A 16,767-nucleotide genomic window follows, 5' to 3' on the forward strand; every position below is an offset into this window, starting at 1 on the left:
ATTGAATGGTTTCTTAGAAGTTAACAATTTTGTGAGTGTGAGCCAATTTTATGTCGTTTGATTGTTTCAGAAAAAAGAACGAGTTGTATGTTATTTCGACGCATTCAATTCTTATTGTGGACTTTTTCACTCTACTACAAAAGTTCTGGTGAAGGTCCACATTTAAACAAATTAATAAAGTGATATTTGAAATACTATCTAATAGGATGTAAATTAGACACCAATATGCTATACAGCGACAACTTACAACTTACTTCTAAATAAAAATAAATTCCTAATAATCGGAACAATTTTGATTTTGGCTTTTTTCAGTATTATGATATTTTAAAGTTTTGTGTTGGTAATGAAAAATTAAATAGTCATAAATATTCTAGAAGGCGTCCAAATGATATGCGTACAGCAGACGGTTAGACTATCACTGTTTACATCTACTGCAAGAGAGTTGACGTTCAACAAAGTGAATCGCTCCGAGAAGGACAGGGTACATAGTGATATACAGATTAGACACATACAGATTATGTAATCTGGAGAGTAAAACCGGGAGAACACAACCAATGGACCATCGGGCGGTGTTAAATGTGCTCTTGATTTCCAAACGTTCTCTTTCCGCTCTTTGGTCGTAATGCATTCGCGTGAGTCGAGTGCGTAGAGTGGGGTGAACTGCGCAACGACTGCGTAAGGCCGTGCCACTTGAGTATAGTGAGTGAAACCGTGCACAGAACATTTGGAGCATTTGCTTGCATTCAACGACTCATTGAATCGATCATTGACCCAAAAACAAGTAGTATCGTTTACTAACACATTCTCTGTGCTTGAAATTGTCAGAAAATAACAACGAAAAAACACACCGCTGCAATACAGTAGTTTATAGCATTGGCAAGAGTGCAATATGTCTGAATCAAATTTTAAAAGCCTAGAAGCCACCCTTAACAAACATATTCCTCCGGAAGAGCTACGAGAGGTGAAACGTGTGCTTTATGGAAGGACGGACGAGTAAGTATGGCTTTGATGTGGTAAAGTCAAAATGTGAAGTGGTAATGAAATTCGTACACGGCAAATATTGAATTTATTTACGCGTTTTATTTCTCTTCATTCTGGTATGGGTGTAACATTTAAAAATAGATTAATACGTTGTGTCACTCTTACCGCTGTGACATTTTGTTGGTATGTGAATGATATTTAGGTTTGAGAATATTTCTCAATCGTGAACCTGAACCGTGAACCTGAAAATGTTGCTTTTTATTCGTATAAAATATATATTTAATTATTATTGATCTTTTTCGTTTCGATACTATACCGCAAGGTTACTATGTAAAAGCGAAATATTCTATGAACAGATACGTGTTAGGACACATTGTGCTTTTCTAAATGCTGTGCAGCACAACGTGAAGCTGTGATAATAGCAACACAATGATACTGCAATAGATTGGGGAATTGGTGAAGATAAGAATAAGATAACAGACGGGTGGGATGATGTATTGTGGTACACTGTCTGCTAGGCAAAGTTTACACCAGTATAACGAACATGTGCAATGTAATGTAAAGCGATTTAAATACCCAACCGATGGCGTACATAAAATTGTACGAATTAACGGTATCGTTTAATTGATCATTTTATTCAAAACGATGTCTTTACCATTTCAGCAACGAGCTGCAATTTTCCGAAGAAACCATTTCATTGGCCAAGGATGTTGATATCGAGCTGAAAGGTTACGTTTTTAGCGCCCGCAAAGAGGACCTGCGACGGCCAAGAATAGTGCGGGTGGCCGCCGTCCAGAATACGGTAGACATACCGACCACGGCACCGATTCACGTGCAGCGTGATGCACTGCATGAGAAAATTTCCAACATTTTGCGCGTCGCTGTAACTGCCGGGGTCAACATCGTATGCCTGCAGGAAGCATGGAGTAAGCATTATTTTCATCCCACGGAGGATTGTTAGGCAAGTGAGTTCAATGCGATTTATGTGTATGTATGTGTGTTTATTGTAGCTATGCCGTTTGCATTCTGTACACGCGAAAAGTTCCCGTGGTGTGAATTTGCCGAAGATGTGGAGAATGGACCAACAACAAAGATGCTGAAGGAGCTGGCGAAACAGTACAACATGGTCATCATTTCACCGATCCTGGAACGTGATACGAATCATCACGATACAATCTGGAATACGGCTGTGGTAATTTCGAACAACGGTACCGTCATTGGCAAACACCGAAAGAATCACATTCCACGTGTGGGTGATTTTAATGAGTCGACCTACTACTTTGAGGGCGATACCGGTCATCCGGTGTTCGATACACAGTTTGGTCGCATAGCGATTAATATTTGTTACGGACGCCACCATCCCCAAAATTGGATGATGTTCGGCGTTAACGGGGCAGAGATAGTGTTCAACCCATCCGCTACGGTAAGATATTCGATCGTTTGAGCGAAAATCTGTTTGAAATACTACATGGTGGTCTCTGCTTACAGGTCGGAGCGCTCAGTGAGCCTCTGTGGGGTATCGAAGCACGGAACGCGGCCATCGCCAACAGTTACTTTACGGTGGCAATTAATCGTGTTGGGACGGAAGTGTTCCCTAACGAATTCACCTCTGGAAATGGACTGCCGGCGCACAAAGATTTTGGCCCGTTCTATGGATCGTCCTATGTGGCTGCACCGGATGGATCTCGTACGCCCGGTCTATCGCGGGACAAGGATGGTCTCCTCGTAGTAGAGATGGATCTGAACCTCTGCCGCCAGATAAAAGACTTCTGGGGATTCCAAATGACGCAGCGTTTGCCACTTTACGCAGAAAGCCTTGCGAAGGCAGTTAAGCCCGACTACAAACCGCAAATAATTCGCGAAAGTTAATCTTAATTTAGGTGGACAATTTTGGCATTATGTACGTTTGAGCATCCGACCGTTGGAGAAATATTCTACAAAAAAAAGAAACAATTGAACGCTATATTCATACTTCATCATGCGTAATCTTGCGAAGCACAACGGGAAACCAACACATTAAACACAAACAAACAAATGTTTTAAATCTCAAAATTTTATATTTTTGCTATACATGGCTATATTGAGTGGGATATTGTTGCATCCGTTTACCTTAACACTATATGATTGGCTTGGTTGTATCGTTTGCACCAATTGTAGGCATCTAAAACTAATCAACAAACAACACATCACTTCTTTTACATTATTACGTGCCCTTTTGTTTGCGTGTTTTCGCGTGTGTATGCCGTGTTGTAGATACATACTGCAATGACGAATTTTCCGATTTTGTATCAACGTTTACCGACATTGTGTAAGGTTTTTTTTTCATTCCAAGTACAGGATCCGGAACCAATTGTGTCTTTGGCTGCAGGAAATTGTGAGATTAGCCCAAAATTGTTTGTACGATCCACTCATCCAAAACTATCTATATTATCGCATGAACGATGAAATAAATCTTTTGTCACAAAGGTCAAGGTTCGTCAAGGTGGTTGTTGCTGTTGGACTTTTAATGGCTTTCGGTTCATTTAAGGAGATTTAAACGAATTAACATCTTTTTACAATTGCTTCTCATCCTGCTCTTTAACAACTAAAGTTTCTCTCAGGTGAATAAATCAACTAGTTCATTTCATTTTGAATTTTTGAATTTTAGTCATGGTCGTTTGGCGCATCGTCATATGTTTGTATCCACGTTTGATTGAATCAACATATTATTAAGCCTTAAGTGTTATGTGCTGTCCTTCAGGCTCTTCTGGGGGGCTACAAGTGGTATTGTCCCGTTTTTTTTTATTAACATTGTAGCTGCACAAAATTCTCTCACGTTTTACCATCAGGAACGCAAACCAATGTGTGAACTGTTAGGGAACATTTTCTGAACAAATCCAAAGGGATTTGCTCTATTTAATTTGTACCACAAGTATTTGGAGGATTTTACAACTAGTTCATGATAACGCTATGAATGTAGTCGTCTTTTTAAGCAGAGAAAATAGCGAGGGGGGTTTTGGGTGTTTTATAGATATAATTTTAGAATATGCATTACGCACTTGGACACCATTTTTTTAACAGACATTTTACGGGCGTTGGCAAGAGTTTTCGGTCAGAAATGAGTATTCATTCATTAAATAGCAAGGGCTTATTATTCCAGACCGGCTTTTATGTGTCGAGTGATTTGATTGTGGCTTTCAATTTGTATCTACACTTCCTGTGGTACGGTTCGTATGTGTTCATTTGATTTGTTTTATTTCGTGATTTTATTGTACAATACTGGGTGAATAGATATCCTTATGTGAATGATTACTTCGACACTAGGGAAAGACTGGTTTGGTTACTGGTTTGAAAATGGTTTGTTCCTTGCTTCCATGCTCCGCCGTAGTTGCTCAACAGTAGTTTGAATTGGTTGGAAAAGCTTTTCTTTTGTTTTGCTGGCAATAATAAGGGTTAGCCTATGAAGGTAAACTGCAATTTCTATCAATTACAATATTTTGTACAACTGTTAGTTATAAAACGTGTCGGAAAATACGGACTTTTATATTGAAATTCGTTAAATGCTTCTTTAAATATATGGGCAACTGTAAACTTTAGAACGTTTAGCGGCTTAAATCGTCTGTTTTATCTGTTAAGAAGATGCATCTGCAAAGATGTTGGCTCGAATGTAGGCCATTTGGGAGGGGGCTAATTTTGTTGCATTAGGTATTTTATTTTTGTATTGGGCTGAGTTTTAGTATTTTTATAGGTACAAGAGTTGTTTTGGGGTACAAATATGTTTTAGTAAAAAAAAGCTGAACCTACCGAGAGAACCTTCTGAAGGTATTAAGTAACATAAATGATTAGCTTTATGATGTGTATGTAGCGCGTTTGGTTCGTTTGTGGTATGTTTAATTCATTTAAGCATGCACTATGTTCGGAAGTACGTGCAATGAATCAAACAAAACCCTTTTCAACACTGTTCGAACTAAAATTCATAATACACCAAAAATTACGATGGCTAATTGAAAGATTCCATCATCTAGCTAATCTTTTTGTTTGCTTTTTATATGATCATCTACTAATCGGTTGGCTACACAGATTACACAACAGTTATAAAACACTCGGGACTTTATGCTACTGCTTGACGCATGCCTCGGCCTTTACATGTAGGCAGTGATTGGCTTGAATTAAATTACTACAACATGCAAAAACGTATTTTTTAATCAAATAGAGGAAATAAGCTCTTTTACGCCCTTTATATATGGCGATTTCTATTGTGCTCGGGTCTACTTCTTCTTCTGCTTCTGCTGACTTTCATGTTAGCTTACATTAACAAACTAATTCAAATCGAACATAGAGAAACAAACAGCACACTTCTGTGCCGCACCGCAAAACTTGTGGCAAACAATTCATATCCTCTAACATACACTCACACACTCACACACAATACAACACAATTCCTGGCTTTTTATCACTACGTCTTGTTTTTTGTTTTGTTTTTGTTAAATAGTATTATTTTTTAATAAGCCAATTTATAAACCCCCGTCAAGTAATAATAGGATAGTGCTGTTTCTTTCCCCCACACTTTGTTGTTTGGCGTTTGTACAACTATCCCATAGTAAAGCACCTCAGAATAACATTTTAACATCCTAATTTCAAATTGTTCGCTCTTTCAACGTGCCGAAATCAAAGGTAAACGAAAAAAGGTTGCAAATTAATGACCGCACAAAGTGTTCACAATCAATCGTTTATTATGTGTACAAAAAATATTATAACAAAAATCACAATGCTGATAACAAAATGGATATCATTTCAAACTTGATAAGGCAAAATTAATGATCAATCAATGCTGTTAAATGGACAATGAACTGTGGATACATAATCAAAATGTTGCGAGCAATGAACTTAACAAAACCTAATTAAATAAAACTGGTATGAACCAAGATGAACAATTTCCAACAATTTAAGTATAATCATACCGATGCGAGCCAACGCTTTCCTACTGCACCCAACTGGCGGGTGCCCAGAGGGGCTCGGTTTCGCATTTGTTGGCAAAATTTACCAACTTTTCGAACGCCTCAGAAAGATCATCGTTCACGATCTCTTCGTCACAGAAGTGGCCGTAATGAAAATTGATGCGCTCATCCGATTTGATCATTTCCATAAATTCTTCGTCCTGTAAAAAAATAACCACATTGCGCTAACTCGTTCATGTTCTCATTCGCTCTTTCGCATTGTAATTATAGCTGCTTACCGTAAAACCTCGTGAATTGTTTTCATCGAACGTGGAGCGTGCCCGAGCTTTCGTACGAGATTTTTTCAACTCCTCAAACGCCGGTGGTCTAATATGTACAATGTACGGCTTTAGTTGAGCCGTCCGTAACGATTTCAGCGCTTGATAGTGCGGTCCAAGGACACAGACGCAGCTAGCATTTACGATGCTTTTCACACTATCGGCCGCCGTACCGTACAGGTGTCCTTTGTACTCGCCATGCTCAATAAACTTGCTGGCCGCAATATCCGCTTCCATTTTTTCCCTTGTCACGAACAGATACTCCCTTCCGGCAACCTCTCCGGGGCGCATAGGCCGAGTGGTGTCTGCAAGAAAGTGAATTAAAATATTTACATCATAAATTAGTGCTACTGCCAAATTTGAAGTGCAGCTAACTGGCATAATAACACTCACATGGAACTGGACTTTTGTATTTTTCTGGATCTCGAGCCACCAGTCGACGCTTCAGCTCGTTTCGACCCACGCCGGGTGCACCGATTAAGACGATGGGTCGAAAGACACCGGGACGTGGGTACAGCTTTGCTACCTCCTCGTAAGTGGCGATCATTTCCCGATCAAAATCATCGTTCTCAGCTGTATCATACATAATCTTTTTAGTCTTTGGTCCACCACAGGGATGGTTTGGATTTGGTGAACCGGGTGGAGTAGAGCAGATGGAGGCACATGAACCTTCTACGCGCAACACAGGGGCGTTGGAGCAGTTAGTTGTAGCAATGCGGGCGATGAAGGCACAAACGAGCAAAAATGGATGATATGGCAACAAAACGATGAGGGGTAAACAAGAGCGAAATGACATGTTTGAGTACATAATGGGTGGTTATGGTCAAGTGTGATACACAGAATAGTGTCGTGCATGCACTTGGGTTTCTTTTTCAAACGCTTATACTACGGTTTGCTCACTTTTTGCATCGCCGTTCGGTTCCTTTTGAGTTCGTTCATGCAGGATGCGACGCTCCTGCAGTGCTCGACTTGGTATCAATCCGGCGCGCGTTGTCTTTTCACCTTCCTTGCGCGCCTGCCACCAGTAGGAATCATCCTGCCACATGAAAAGCATGTCACCGAGACAAATCATGGTTTAACCCATTTTTCTTCAAATTTTTGCTAAATACTCGGTGCCAATACTCACCTGAGATACAATATGCAGGATGTCGCCGCGCTGGAATCCTAGGCCAGCTTCTTTGCAAGGGATGTAGGGATCGTTTTCAGGTTCGTAGTCAAAGTACGCCTTCACCCGCACTTTACTTTCACGTTGGTCCAGCTTACCATCCGATGGCACAAGCTTGAATGTGATCGTACCTTCCGAGTTTTGCTGTTCAAACATTTAAAGCACGCCCAGATACCGTTGGTATAAAGATATATTAAAGTGTGACTAATCATCTGGATGTTCCGAATTACGTTTTCTTTCCACTTACCAGAATTGATAGAACATCGCTTGGTGTTTTACCCTCGACGTTAATGTTATTCACTTCGATCACCTCATCGCCAACGTGAATAAGGCCCGAACGATCTGCCGCTCCACCGTGCATGATCCTCGCGATAATGATTTTGCCCGTTTCCTCGTCTGTTTTAATAGTAGCGCCCTGAAATGTAGAGCAGAAACAGCATGTATTTAGTTACACCGTTACGAAAGTGGCCAGCATAACCAAGATTTTTTTTTCGTTTTAATTTCTTTTATTGAACTGGATTGAATGAATGTCCAGCTAGGTTGCTGAACGCGTTGATGATAGAAATATTATAGAATATAAGAAAACGAATGTAAAAAGCTAAACAATGTAAGTAAACTAGCTGATCAATTAGCGTACATAATTAAAGTGACTTCTGAGCAACAATATAGTGATAATCGAGATAGTACTTTATCGTTTACCTCCATCGCAAATTATCTGTAATAAACAGCCAAGTTTCGCTACTTAAGACGCATCGAGTACAAAAGTATCGAAACCGCTAAGAAACAATAACATTCATAAATAATAAAATGACCTGTTAAAAAAAAATCCATTCCCGCCGATGGATTCCCACTTGATAGGTTTCGGCAAAGCATGTTCATAATTGGGAAAACAAATCACTTAAATTTAACAACAAATACTTACAACGATTGGTTCCGCACTTTGTGCTCCAGCACACTGAATGCAGTAAAAAATGAGTGTCGAATATATTGTGTGTAAAAATTTTGTGTAATTCTCATTATTTTATCGCAATTTATCACTACTGTGTGAAATGCTGTTCTAATAGAATTGAAAATGTATAAGACAGCGTAAAGAAGAAGTCTATAGAAATGATCATACAACCGCAACAAAGATGCGGACAACGACCTGAAGCCGTATACGACTATTGTTCGTAGAATGGAAGCCGCAGGTCGCGATATTTAATCGATCGCGATGTTTATAAATTATCGAGTTTTGTTTTTTACTGATAGTGTGCAAACGCAGGGTAGTGAAACATACCGATTACACAACAATAATGAAGTATAGTGTGCTACAAAGCAAACTGAATAGTTTAATTTAAAATATCATTGAGTATAATGCAAACATAAAATGAACACCCATGTACAGGCTCGATGGAGGTATGATAAATGTATGGATTTTTATATTGTGTATTATAGTGAATATGCTTCGATATATTAAGGATCTATCATGCAACATGCATGTTTGATGCATGTAAACAAGCGTAACGTATAGCGGCATGCAGTCACTTTACATGGCAAAACATTGTTTTAAACAACATAAATAATGGGGTTGGAACTATTGATGGTTAAAGCTATATATTCAGTAGCTGTTAGGCACAGGGACACGTAAAATGTATGTACTCTTAGTAAAATATTGGTGGGGTCTATTAAAATCTCTTTTATGACTGTTTCTCGAGTTCCATTTATTTAACGTATGTTGAAAACTCCGGAAACAAAACTACTTTAAAAAGTGATTGCAGTTGCTAGTACCAAGCTGTGTGGCATACTGCATACATTCATAAAGTGCACAACACTTCACTCAACACACAAAAGGGGACTGATTCTAAGTCTTTTGTTGCAACATGCATATGTACATAATCATGAGAAAACTCGTGTCAAGTAAAAGGGCAAACATCATTTGACTAAGTGTCAATGCGCTAAGACAGCTACTATTTAACGACTTGGAATAAGGATGGTACGGTAAAGAATGCTTATTTTGCATGGCATGAATGTTGTCTCATTTAGTGCCCTAGCATAAGAGCAGACGATGATGGTATTTCTTGTTGTTCCATACAACTTGCAAAATAAAAATGACATGTCAATGGGAAATTCAAACAATATGAAATGTACTATGCCAAACCAGTGATAATTAGAAACGAACGTATAACGTGGCTTTGCTAAACAACTAAGTTACTTAAGTATGAAACCGACGAAAAACTAGCATCATAACTATATAAGTATAATAACCAATAATGTATTAAATGTAAATGTTATGTCCAATCTAAACAAAAAGCAGCTTTCAATTACAACAAAACATTTACTTTGGAATACTTGTTATAAAACATTATTACAAATTGACAACTAATTTTCTTGCTGAGTGTAGATAAATACAACATTCTACATAATTTGTAGTAAAAGGTAAACAATGTACACTGTAATTGGAAAACTTACCAGAGGCTCATTACTTTTCACAAGTTGTACGATTTTGATAGTTTCTTCGTCTTCGTCAACTTCCACTGGGATGTCCGGAAGATGTGGATAGAAATCTTTTTGCGCGATCGCATCATGAGCGAAAAGAATACTCTTTGGAAATAAATTACAATAAGATAGAACATTAGTAAGCAATAACTTTTTTCATATGATAAGTGTAATTTGCAGTCTTCGTAGTCTCAATGTCATATCCTGTTATCCTGTCATATGTCAATGGAATGTTATATCCCTAAATATCCTCAATTTTACGATATTTTCAACTAGACTGCTTTCAAAGTAAGTTTTTTTTTGCAAGGTGCTTTACAATTATACAAAATGTATTGGCAAGCCAAACCTTTCAACTGTTAGATCAAGTAAATTGAAGCTGAAGGTTTTCTCCACAAATCTATCAAGTGCTATTTATTATGGAGAGAGCTTTGGTAGTTTTGAGAATGTCAGAAATTCGCAATGATGGAAAAAAAAATTACAAAATGTCCCTTTGTTCGAATTTTGAGCGTGATAAAAGGGTGTGTTTCTTCAATTTTATCAGTAAATAAATAAACAAATAAATAAAGAAATGTACAAGTAATTCAATGTGCTTTACAATTGTTTATCACCTCTGTTTATCTCTGTTGATGAATCATTAAAATTACCAACCTCTGATTAGTATTTTTGTCATAGAGTTTAAAAGTTAAGGGTAAAACATGGTTACAGCTTTCAAACGCTATGTTACAGTTCCTCGTTTTCTGCATTATTATTATATGTCTTGCATGTTTATTTATGTACAGAGCTACGATTAAAAACAAGAAGCTTTTGATGCAGCAAATTACTTACCTGCAAATGCGGTGTTTGAAGTAGATGGAAAACCTCTTTGCACAGTGGAGAAATGTGGCATCTCGGAGCCAGCAGCTCCAGTACTTCCATCAGAATCTATGGTTGATGATAGTAGAATAAATATTTCAGGTAATAGCAGTAGCTCTTGCATAAAATCCAACAGTTCGCCTACAAACCTGCACGGACGCAGAGAGCAACGGTGCTATTCTGTCGTCCTTGTTAATTTTGGCCACCTTGCTATGTACATTAACAAGTGCATTGAGTTCCTTCGACTGCAGCAAATTTTGCAAGAATCCAAGATCCTTCTCATCTGACAAGCTTTCTGCTTCTTTGAGCGATGTAATCAACTTAGAAATCACTGTAAAGTATATACAATGAAAACCATGTATAAAAATGGTAGCTTTTATTATTATTTGTTTCTATAAGAACTTGATTTTTATGTGTATGGTAAATTACAAGAAGAAGTAGTATGCTTGGAACTAGTACTTTGTATAGTTTTAATTTAAAAAAAAATCAATAGTATGTAAACATCTCATTTCTTGCAGCAAAGGGATCCGAAAGGAAACAATGTTAAGGACAAAACATTCAACAAGATTGTTCTTGTTGATTCCAGTCGAGCAGCTATGTGCATCGAACAAATCAAATGCTCTGGTCATTGACGTCATTTATCAAATGACACACACATGAAGGCATCATACGTGCGTGTATAAACTGCAAGTGGCCTATTTTATGTTGTTTTTTTTAAAGTTCCTAATTTACAATTATACAAATGTATAACAATTTGACCAAAGGTAAGAAAGTACAAACGAATTGCTTTGCATAAAAAAATCTATGTAATATCTGTTGTAAGGAATAATCGGAGTACAAAACAATTGAACTGTAATCAGGTTTAATGAATCAATCTTTAATAATTGTTATATTTCTATATTAATTTTCTTATTGATCACAATCGATCTTACCTGGATCATAGCTTCCGTCCGACGCCATGACAACTGCGGTCATTATGTACAGAACCTACTCTATAGATGTTAAGTATGTACACGAAAACACGACACAATAAAATTAATCACTGTATTTACTGTTGATTATTTAATAACTCATACACTTTTTGCTCATGACGTTCATTTATTTTACATATCTGTGTAAATAAAATAAAGTAATATGTATTTATTACGCTGATTAATTTAAACAAATTAGCATCACATTAGCAATTCGGTACTTGTAAAACATTCAAAATGTCTTGTTGTTTATCATTTTTTATTATAACTATATAACTGCACCGAACGATGTGGCTTCACCATTGATTGAATTTTCGTTTGCATAAGCTTTACCCATGAGAACAAATAAATAACATGTTAACAAAAATTAGTTTAAATAGTTATTACAAACGCATTGGTATATTGTTCGAAATTAGGGATAAGTATCATTAAATTTCAAAGGTTGATAATATGTTGGCGAGTATATTGCGAAAGGAAATCGCGTATGAAAGAACAGCTTTTATTTTTATACCATAAACATGAAGCTACTCTAAATATAGCACCTCATCAGTGTCTTGACCACTGATCACTGTGTTTGCGCGTTCTGCGAAGGTAGGAAATGTTTTGCTAGACTGTTTGTTTCAAAAGAAAGAGTCAGCTGAATTTGTCCATCTTGCTGACCTCGGGTCTGTAAGTGAAACGATGGACCGGGCGAGATTTAACATACAGGGATTTATTTCATGTGTATGCCTTTCTTCGTCATCAATCAGAATATATTCAGTTTAAATAATTGTTCGAATATTTTTTTATATTTTTTAACTTGGTTTGATAATAGTGTGGCGTTGAATAAATTGTTGTTATCAAGTTTTTAAACAAACAAGTTCTTCCATAATTAAGAGAGATTTTAGCGGTACTTATGCTTGTCTGTAAAAATAACAAAAACGTGATAGAAGAATGGGTGAGATGTGTACGATAGTTACCGCCATCAAAATTTCATATAAAAAGCAGACATATCAAGGTATTATGTACAGCAACTATTCATAAGGTCATTCTAGATACGTCGAAGAAAAATGGGATCTGAAAGAAATTATTTCAGAAGGAGCCATAGAAATTAACTCACTGTGGTTTTGCTGGGAAGAGCTTTCCGCATTATAAATAGCTAAAATGTTGGAGCTCCCGTTCAAAAACTGTTCATTAACAGCTATCAGAATCTGGTGGCTAAAAATGATACAGCATCACGTAACATAAACGTGAAGATATAGATCTTTGAACCAATAAGTACTGCAAGATAGTCGGTAATTAAAATATTGCAAAAATAATCACATAATTTGGCGATTAGTTCCAATACAAGAAGCATTTTGTGATTTTTCTTTAAAATGGTAAAAAACAGTCCTTATAGAGGCAGACAATTGCTTTAGTTAAAAACTAACGTAACAATAACAGAAATTTAAAACAAATTAATGAAATTTTGACTGTTGCATAAGTGTGCCATTATTACTAAATAATAAAGAAAACAAAAACTTCTCTTTCCGAAGCAAATATATACATTAATTTAAAAAACATCCTCCATACTACATAAACATACATTTCGAGAAGAGTTAGAAGCTACGTTAACTTGTTCTTTTACGCATATGCCCTTTTAACCGCATAAATCGAACCCTCGGAAATTCTTTACGCAAATATATTGATATTTCTGCATCAGAACGCAGAACACAAATGTGTACGTGTCCCAACATTTCCTGTAATATGGGTGAAATGAGGACATGTAGAAAGCAGACACCCCCAAACACATAAGTCGATGGCGGCATTTAGGTTTGAAAATAAATCACCAACACACAGAAACTGTTGGAAAATATACCCTTGATTTGAAGTTTCCCTGTTTGTGTGTGTGTGTGTGTGTGTGTGTGTGTGTGTGTGTGTGTGTGTGTGTGTGTGTGTGTGTGTGTGTGTGTGTGTGTGTGTGCTGTGTTTTTCTTTTCAACCTTCTCTACTGTCAGACAGTGCGATATTGATGAATTTTCTTTCACTTTTCGTCCGTCCGTCCCGTCTGCCATTAAACATGAGCATGTATCTTTTTTCATTAATTCGTACTGCAAAATCATGGGGTTGGTTTCCGTTACCACTTGTGTAACAGGCACAGATGGAAGTATTTTCAAAGTTGGATCATTGACACATTAACTTTATCTCACTAGACCACATTGAAATGGTATTATTCACTATAAATCACACAAAAAAACAATTCTTATCATTTGATGCGTACACTTAATTATGATCACAGCTAATTTCGTTTTCTTCATCACAATCGAATGGTCTCTCAAAGCACAACTACTCAATGGACCAGCACAAAGAACTAGAAACAAAAATCAATTCGGTGTCATCCGTTTTACGAATCGATATTCATGTAGCAACTAGCTTGCACAATGACTTTGCCAGATGTGAAATACATTCTGGTACTTTTGATAACAATTCCGTTTCATGAATGCAAAATCGAACAGAGTAATACGATGCGTCACTTGTCACGATGGGGCTTCACAGAATAATCACACCATTGCTCACAAATAATTTAAATATTTTATTTAGTAAAATTTAAATTTCTGATGTCGTCCATTTGCAGATGTTGTATTTCGTCTTATTTAGTTTAGTTTCTATTAATTGCAAATTATCACGCTTCACAATGCATCGCCAACCGCGTGGTTGAAGTAAACTTATTTACACACGTCGATAAAAACACATTTTGAAAATTTCAATATTTATATGTACACTTTATTTTACGCGTTTTCATAAGACTTCTGAGGTACCTAGATAAAAAGCCACCGTGTCACAGTCGTCACACATTCGCACCCCAACATTAATGAAACGCTTCTAATATGCTACGACACACAAGTGACTATGTACCCCGTCGCGAACGAAATTTGACAGAACCCTCTCGTGTCGTACGTTTTCGTTTTTGTTGAGAGATGGTGAGAATGCATCGAATTTGCTTAGTGGACTAAAAAAGGTGAACGGGAGGGGTATTCAAGAACGCCGCATCCATAATATGAAAACAACGCGTTGCCGCGATATCTGCGCCTGCGCGAGGGTGGCACGAAGAAGGAACAGTGGTACAGGACTGCAGGAGTTAATATTTGAATTTTGACAAGGTTACTGAAATGGTCTAAAAATGGAAATGTATTAATTTTACAGATAATGGTCATCTCCGCAATACAATAATAAAGGTTCATTTAATTCCAAATATTAATTTACCACCAACAGTTATTATATCTGTTTGAAACGGTCTGAAAAAGTAAAAAAAGTCTATTGAAGTTATTACTATTGTTGAATTCAAAACGATTCTCCATAAAATGCTTATTGAGCAATATTAAGTTTGTGTTAGAAAAAAATTAAATATTTCAAAAGTAATCGTTAGAATCCTCCTGACTCTCCGAAAAGGTCCAGAGAAACCTATCTAAAATTTAATAGAAGAAAGAATTCATAATATTGGAATTTTGTTTTTTTAATTAAGATTTGTCTTTTTTGTTTTTTTTTTATTAATTACAATTCCGAGACAATTTCACTCTTCAAATTTGTTAATTTATTAAAAAAGATTCTTTTCAGCATATTACATTTTTTTAAACAAGGGAACATTGAACTTTATTTTGAATAATTCAGCTGACTCAAAAAGTGTATGCACGAAAGATTTTTAATTTGCTATATAGATTCATTTTCAAGCATCGGGCCGTATAATCGACGTTTTGGTACAAAGACTCCGCTCAAAGTCTTAACTGCCTAAGATGTTGAATCAGCATTCCTGGTCAAACGGTGTTTCTGCATCCGGAATAACGCTCGTTCGTATATTCTCTGTCGCCAAGTGGTGTTTACATTTTTACTTTTACAGCCCCACATTATGGAGGATTTTGAAGATCTACTTTGTAGCTTTTTTAATTTCTCACACAGTATTCCGGATCAGTTTCCTATGTTGACAGCATTATTCAACGCTTGCCAGAAGTTTTAAAAACAGCACACATATATATCAGCTGTTGAAAAACCTTTCGTATGCGTTGAATAATGCTGTCAATATTGAAAACTGAACCAAAAAACGTATAAGTATAAGAACGATTTGGCAGTATATTTTAACGTTCGGCAGGTCAAGGTTGTACATTATTGACCTCTGCTCAGAAGAATTGTTTGTAAAAAATACAACAACATTGTAAGTTTGCACTAGTCGATTCCAAAAATGTTGAAAATTCATTATTAACCGATTTGTGAGATAGGCACTCACGAGTGCTTTTGTTTTGTAAGTGAAACTGTTACGATGGTTATTCATGAACGTAGCTACGCACGGGGCTACGCATCGAAGCAGGCGTGTCAAACTATAATTTATCAGTGAAATAATTTTGATTTCTGTAACTAAGACACAAGTGGCAACAATCAAGCAGAAAATCAAAAATGATGATCATTTAATTCTCAATGGAAATATTATTATATTGACGAGTTGCAAACAAAGTTATCAAATTTTAAATATTTTTTTTTCACAAAATAACCTAAATTCTAATTGTTTTTTTTTTCCAAAAGCCTCTTTACAATTAAAATGAGAATATGCTAAGGCAAACATCCATTTGTGGTTTTAATACAAGTAATAAACATTTGTCAATTAAATTAGGGAAATGAAACATTGTCCTCGAAAATGTTCAACAATATACCAAAATATACATTATTTTCCCTTTACCTAACCGTTTCACTTTTGCCAATGTACATTGTAATCTACTACGGGTACAGAATCTTTAAAAGACAGGTAAAACCAGTTCATTTAATGACATTCCTACTGATCACTCTTCTTTTCAACATTTCCTACCTTTCTCTTTCACTTCTAACAGAAAAGGAAATTTAACAACCTTCGCCAACTTCAGTTGTGTTCTGATCGCGAAAGTATCAAGAAGATAGTGGATATTTCAGTGAGCATTGTTAAGATGGTACTTATACGTGATTTTACTCCGAAACTATAAACATAATATATTAATATCGAACCGCGTTTATTTTAGCATTATAACATGATTATTGGTGCCAGCGCTGTGTTGCTGCTATTAGGCATGCCTTGTGCCAACGGACTCCCA

The 16,767-nt window shown here is 36.6% G+C and overlaps 3 protein-coding genes across 13 annotated transcripts in view; 1 reads left to right on the forward strand and 2 right to left on the reverse strand.

Moving 5' to 3' along the window:
• Positions 1–16,767, reverse strand: part of LOC4578430 (uncharacterized) — a 46,588-nt gene that overhangs the window by 6,935 nt on the left and 22,886 nt on the right. The window lies entirely within an intron of this gene.
• LOC1279653 (beta-ureidopropionase) lies at positions 420–3,452 on the forward strand. Its single transcript, XM_319417.5, has 4 exons — positions 420–993; positions 1,645–1,907; positions 1,992–2,404; positions 2,470–3,452. The coding sequence occupies exons 1-4, from the start codon at positions 890–892 to the stop codon at positions 2,848–2,850; spliced, it is 1,161 nt and encodes a 386-aa protein (XP_319417.2). The 5' UTR covers positions 420–889; the 3' UTR covers positions 2,851–3,452.
• Positions 3,019–14,663, reverse strand: LOC1279654 (MAGUK p55 subfamily member 7). 11 transcript variants are annotated; one of them, XM_061658868.1, is made up of 12 exons: positions 14,615–14,631; positions 11,660–11,838; positions 10,877–11,058; positions 10,701–10,796; positions 9,849–9,980; positions 8,323–8,355; positions 7,648–7,815; positions 7,362–7,544; positions 7,136–7,271; positions 6,629–6,907; positions 6,197–6,540; positions 3,019–6,118 (listed from the first exon to the last, which is right to left on the reverse strand). In XM_061658868.1, exons 2-12 carry the CDS (start codon positions 11,700–11,702, stop codon positions 5,942–5,944), a joined length of 1,773 nt encoding a protein of 590 aa, XP_061514852.1. In that variant the 5' UTR covers positions 11,703–11,838; positions 14,615–14,631; the 3' UTR covers positions 3,019–5,941. The 11 variants fall into 11 exon arrangements, with proteins under 11 accessions (XP_061514852.1, XP_061514848.1, XP_061514849.1 ...); XM_061658864.1 differs by lacking the exon at positions 14,615–14,631 and adding an exon at positions 14,476–14,601; XM_061658865.1 differs by lacking the exon at positions 14,615–14,631 and adding an exon at positions 14,573–14,591.

The sequence above is a fragment of the Anopheles gambiae genome, chromosome 3, assembly GCF_943734735.2.
Source record: "Anopheles gambiae chromosome 3, idAnoGambNW_F1_1, whole genome shotgun sequence".
NCBI lineage: Eukaryota > Metazoa > Arthropoda > Insecta > Diptera > Culicidae > Anopheles > Anopheles gambiae.